The 6,604-nt window shown below is 39.3% G+C and overlaps 1 protein-coding gene across 1 annotated transcript in view; it reads right to left on the reverse strand.

Moving 5' to 3' along the window:
• Positions 1-6,321, reverse strand: part of LOC116738390 (netrin receptor DCC-like) — a 28,830-nt gene extending 22,509 nt beyond the window's left edge. Inside the window, exon 1 of the mRNA XM_032595322.1 lies at positions 6,084-6,321. Within this exon, the coding sequence (XP_032451213.1) occupies positions 6,084-6,321 (238 nt within the window). The remainder of the gene's footprint in view (positions 1-6,083) is intronic.
• Positions 6,322-6,604: the final 283 nt, after the last annotated feature.

The following is a 6,604-nucleotide window of genomic DNA, read 5'->3' on the forward strand; positions in this document are numbered from 1 at the left end:
GGCCACTAGCTCAATTGTTGACCTTAGGCAAACTGCTTAACCTTTTAGGATACGGTTTTGTCATTTATAAATGAGACACCAGTCACGTGACTTACTCCTAGTGTTTCCTCTAGCAACCATTTTCCACCCTTGGAGGCAATTAAAAAAGCTCTTTCCTATTTAAATAGTGGAACCCCATTCTAGAATAAATAGTACTTTATTAAAACACCAACTAGGCTCCAGAGTCACAAACATTAGTGATACATAAGGCAAATTTGACTTACATTTTACTAAGGGATAATTAAGGATGACTAGACCAAATCAAATCAGATTTCATCTATTAAAAAACAAAATCTGTTAGGAATGAGGACAGGACAATTTCAAGGAGCTACCTGCAAAAACAAACAAACAAAAACAAACACAGATGAGTTTACATACGAGATGAAGTTTAACAGGAGCGAGTGTAATTTTCCTCTCTAAAATGGACTGGTATTGACCCCAATAACTTCAAATCAACCCATCTCTCCTACTTAGCTGTGCAAATGATTTATTTGACCTCACCGGCCTGAAAAGTGACCCTCTTGTTTCACCTGTTTAAGAGTGTCTGATCTGCCATGACCTCTGCCTGTGACCAATTCCAGCAGAATGGAACACTCATGTGGTATCCTTGATGAACACCCCCAATGGTGGCCTACAAGTGGCTCAGGGAATGCAATTGTATTAAGGTATTACAGTAATTTATTGGCAGTTTTGTGTGATAGCATATTTACTGAAATGAGGCCTGTCAAAAAGACCAGGTTATGGCAGGAACACATGATTTCCCAACCAGCCATAAAATATAAATCGAATGCCTTTTCTGTCCACTGTCAGCCACCTCCACCCACTCCTTGTCCTCTGTCCTCAGACAAATTGAAGCACATGCCACAATTTGCAGAGGAAAAATCAAACTCAATTTCGTAGTACAATGAAGTGAGTTTTGGTCTTGTCATGTCCACTGACATATTGATTCCTAGAAGATTGAAAAGATCAGAATGTTCTAGGTTTTTGCTTTGTAAATAAAAACGTGTAGAAATGCAATGTGTAAATAGAGGCCAATAAAGTACATGTACCCCTTTAGGGAGATACAAGAACTCCAGGGGGCTAATGTTGGAAAACAGTTGCTGTTTAGTATAGAAGTCACGATTTAAGAGGTCAGATTTTCTCTCTTTAGAATTACAGCCTCAGAAGACAAATGGTCTCCTAATCCAGGTTCATTTAAAGTGCAGCTGATCACTTCACAGCTAAAAGGCATTTTTAACTAGTGAAGAAAAAACAACAACAAAAACCCTATCTTGGCCCTTTGTAGAATTTGTGTCAGATCTATAATGCCATAAGCACAACACTCCATCAAACATTTTCTATTTAACCTGAAAGGGGATGAAGCCAAATCACTTATATGTCCACATCTGTGATTTGCAAAGTGCAGTGATGGTAGCCTTCCTGAAATGTGTAAAGACCGCACAGTTATTCACTGTGGAGCATTAAAAAAAATGGAACCACTTTATCACGAGGTGATGATGAAATTGTGAGAAATGCCATAAAATACTCTAGCCTAGTAAGCTAAATTTCTCACACGGCAGGTGGAAAGGAAAAATAAATGAAGGAATGAATCGGTGTTTTCAGGTAGGCAGAATTTCAGTCGTTATGACAACAAGATGACTTTCTAATTACCACTCACTATAAAAATACTGCAAAGGTCTCCCCAACTCCGTGGAGATGGTTACTCATAGTATGTGCTGCTGTATCCTTCACATCCTGCAACCACAACTCTGTGTGCCTTACTGGAAGTCAAACTGAGGCACAGATCAATCATGCTGCCCTTTAGAAAACACACACAGGAATATGAGTAGGGAATGAGTTTCTTCCTTGATCCTAATTTCAATGGTTTCAAAGCAGAAGGAGCTTCTCATTTGGTGTGATCTTTAAAAATTATGGCAATGCCTCACATTACCATATTCTGAAGTAATTACTCGCAGTGAGTAAAGATAAATTCATTAAAATTACGCAGTCCTTTATTGTGAAATCCAGAGTAAAATTATTTCAGGTATTTTTTTTTTAAGCCGACAAGAGAATGACTTTACTTCATCAATCAGTTTGACTAAAGTAATGATTTTCTTAGAATTAAAATTTGTTGAAAGCTCTAAGTATTTCATCTTTTAGGCTAAGAAGCATGTAGTTAATGTCACAGCTAATACATTTGTCAGTCTGCTAATTTTCTTTTTCTATTAGAATAAGTAAACATCAGCCCTTTCTTAAAAGCATACTATTTACCATGTGTCAGGAGCAATGCAGGAAGAACTTATTTGAAAATCATGAGGTAAGACATTATGAAATGAACAGGAATCACAGGGAGACAATGAAGGAGAAACATGAAAAGGAAAGGCATTTAATAATTCCAAAGTGATGGCAGGATATGCCTCAAGGTGAGGGGGCGGGGAGGGTGACATTTAAAGGAGAACCATGAAAATATACAATCAACCAAAAACTCCAAGATATCAGAAAATATGAAAGAAGAGATGGTTTTTAAGAAATCATTTTAATAAAAACAAGAACAATGGTTTAAGAAAAAAGAAGGCTCTTAAGTGTACAATGGAAATAAAAGAAAACGAGTTCTTGCCCGCATGGCATTAGATCAGAGAATGTTTCTTCAGAAATGCTTATTATTTGAGAGAAGAGGTGTAGAGAAAGCAGAAAGGACTCTATTTCCCATCTTTTAAAGACACAATACACTTATTTATCCTACATTGTGTCAGACTTTGTTTAAGGTCGCTTGGCTAATATTGTAACTGGAAGAAAACAATAAAGAGTAAATAACAATGCCATTGCTTTATTCTGTCTGTTGTCAGATGTTCTTTCTAAGATTAGGGTTCTTTGTTACCATATCTCTGGAGCATGGGTTGATTTCCAAACATTGTATTCCAAGACAAATATTTCTGCCACAGTAAATTTTCATGTGAAATAGACTTCAGAATTTTATTTTCGCCTTCTTTTCAATGTGAATCTTTACTTAATTGATCTTTACTTCCAACTAGAGAGAATAGTTAACAGTATAAAGTGCTTTGGCACATTAGTTTTTTGTGTTATAAAACTGGTGTTCTTTTGCATAAAACAGTTAAACCTCTTATGTTTCCTCATTAAAATGTGAGTGAAGAAGGCTTGTGAGGAATTGGTATTCCTCAACTCAAAATTATTTCAGATTTTTTTTTTTTTTTTCTGTTTAGCAGTTTTGGCCTGATTTGATGTAATAAGTTTTTTAAAAAAAATTTACCTTTGCTGTTGTCATTAAATAAGTTAGACACAAGCTAAGACGTACAAATGAGTTCCTAAAATTTTAGAACTCATGCTTTCTGTAGTCAGAAAAAAAAAAACTGAATGGGAGAAGATTCATCACTCAGTAGTTGTGCACACTTAACTATGCTACTTAAATTATCTGTGTCACAATTTCTGTATCCATGAAATGGGGTTAAGAAAGTAGCTACCTCACAAAGTTTTTGTGAGGATCAAATGTACTGTTACAAGTCTTCAGAAGCATGGCAGCCATATAGCACATGTTCACTAAAGAGTTAGTTATTGTTAATAGTTGCAGTTTACCTGCTATCTATCCTGAATACCAGTCATTCCAAGGTCTATTCTCTTGGTTGGTATTGCAGTGGGGAAGAGTGCAATCAGAAATCACCAGTCAGTGTGCTCTTGATGCAGGAATTTCATTAAATGAATTTGCTTCCTTTATACTTGTCCTTGTCTCAATTAGCTAAGACCTCGTAGTTTCAGGGCACTATAAAGTAGCAGACTCTCCCCATAATGTGCATGGAGTGCATAGATGTGGGGGATGGGAGAGGGGATTGGGCAATACAGATCTGCTTTAAATCCTGGTGTGGGCTTCTTTTGGATTTGAAGATCTGTTTCCTGTGAAATGAAGTCATGACCTCCATTGAGCCTATGTGTCAGAGAAGACCTCATCCATACATCCCAAGGGATGGAATCCTTCCTGTGCTCCAACCCACCTCCCAGGGTCTGGTAGCAGAGCATCCACACCATATATCACAGGGAAGGAAGAACACCAGAGGGCATGAACACAAATCAATTTATATGGTACCAGGAACACAATATGTTCTTAATACTAAGGTAACAGTCATAATCACAATAGTATTTTTTCTAGTTTTGCAGTCATCATGAGGCTTATAAACTAATGTAGTGACTACAACTACTGTAGGTATGGATCTGAGTGACAGAAACTTAAACATACTTGCCAAATAGCAGGTTGACCAATCCAACTGTGTCTATTAAGGGGGCCGCCTCTAATTACTTGGAACCATTGAACTTTATTCTCTTATGCTTGATATATTGGGCCTGTTAAGAATTATTCCAATAGTTCAAATACTTTTAAGCACTACATAGTTCTTTATCTTTATGTATCTACTTATCTATTTATTGGCCTATCTTTCATCCTGTCTGTTGATCTTCTTTCTTCTCCTTCTCCTCCTCTTCCTCCTTCCTCTTCTTCTTTCCCTCTCTGCCATCCCTTATCCCCCTTAATCCCTAACAGAAACAAAAAGGAGCTCTGGATTAGCACCACTGGATGCCAGATGAAGTGATAAACTGAATACTGCATTGGGAATTGGGGACTCTGGTTATCATCTATGCCGATTGATTTTATTAGAAAGGCATTCTTTAAGGTTGGTGTTCCCTAATTCCAGTGTTGGGTGTGTGGGTGTGTGTCCCCCCACCAACACTAACCAATTCTTAGGCACCAGTAGAGTATCTAAGAATTCAACTCAGTTCTGACATGATCTATCCAGAAACAGTATCAGATTTCACAGGTTAAGAATTCAACCAGACAGGACTGCCTCCCACTCCTGACTTCAGATGCCAGTCACAAGCTCCAGGCTGCTATCTGTGCTTCTGAGCTACAGGCTACAGGTGGTTCCAACGACCTCCTCTTTAGGTGTGATTAATTTTCTAGAGTGGCTCACAGAATTCAGGCAAACACGTTTGCCAGTGTATTAAAGGATATGATAAAGCCAGATGAAGAGATACATAGAGCGAAGAATGGAGAAAGGGCATGGAAGTTCTATGCCCTCTCCAGTCACATCATTCTCCCCAAATCTCCACATGTAAACTAACACAGAAGCTCTCTAAACCTTGCCCTCTTAGGTTTTTATTCAGGTTTCATTGCACAGTCATGATTGACAAAGTCATTGGTCATTGGTAGATTCCACCTCAACCCCTCTCTCCTCCCAGGAGGTTGGGAGTGGGACTGAAGTTCCAACCCTGTAATTATGTGGTTGGTCCTCCGGGCAACCAGCCCCCACCCTTGGGGGGGGGTACCCAAAAGTCATGTTCACACAAAAAAAGTCATGTTCATCAACATAATAAAAGACACCTTTACCCCCTTATCACTAAGGAAATTCTAAGCGTTTGGGGAGCTATGAGCTCCAGAGTGCCCAGAAACTGTGGAGGAAGACCTAATATATATGAGAAACATATTTTGGTCATCTGAATGACCACATATGTATTTCTCATAAAGCACAATACCATAGGTACCACAGAGATTCTATTTGCTAAGTTTTTGGGTTTTTTTATTCGTAAAATTAAGAAGTTGGACTCTATCCTGGTTCTGATACTCCTTTCCGGCCCTGGAACAGTGACATAAGAACTTCCAGAAGATGACTGCTGAAAGGCACAAAGCAGAATAATGGGATTACATGCCTATCTCTAAAAAAGTGGCTTTTCAGACCTTTGTACTTTTACCTCTAGTCTTGGAGTCTAGCCTTAAATTCTAGGATCCACGTGGCAGACTAATGAACCAGAAAATTGTCCAGCAGGGTTCAGGATCAATGAACAACTTTTCAAAGGAATGAAGGGCACCTACAACCATCCAGTTGCTTGCCAAGGCAGGTACTTAAGAGCTGTTCCATAAACATCAGTAACAGACAGGAGCATACTGGGCATGCAATCAGTGGTGAACAGATATATTGCACCCGGCCTTCTCAGGAACCCTCATGCACTTAAGTAGAGGCACCAAGGATAACAACTACTTAAATATGAACAAATGAGCATTTTACCTGGCTGAGACAACAGTGGTGTGTAAGGGACTTTCGGTTCTATTGCACTCATTGGTGGAGGTAGCAAAGGGTTAGCAAAGCTGCGGAGTGGGTGAGTTGGTCGAACACAGGCTGTCGGGATGGTTCTGCTTGGTGCCTCCTCACTGCTGGGATGCTCAGGCTGTGCTGGGGGCAACATGGGTGGCTGCTGGGTGGTTGGTCCTTCACTCACTGCTGCAATGGAGACAAGAAAAGCCATTCATTATTCCAGGACAGAGCTTGCTTCCCCTAAGTCAGCTGACGGGCCTCTGAATCAATTCAGAGAAAGAAGTCAGGATCTGGACAATCTTTTCTTCTAGTTATGAACATTCTCATTCCTCTCCCTTCATACATTTCTGGGATATAGCAGCCCCACCCCTTTAAACAGTGGCTATAGATCCAGCAGGACAGGGATCTATCTTGCAGGAAGAATAGTAAAATATACACAGCATTGACTCTATTGCCTGAACTGGCGGGGCCCTGTAATCATAAGTGATGAAGCA

This window comes from Lynx canadensis, chromosome D3, assembly GCF_007474595.2.
Source record: "Lynx canadensis isolate LIC74 chromosome D3, mLynCan4.pri.v2, whole genome shotgun sequence".
In the NCBI taxonomy this organism is placed as follows: Eukaryota; Metazoa; Chordata; class Mammalia; order Carnivora; family Felidae; genus Lynx; species Lynx canadensis.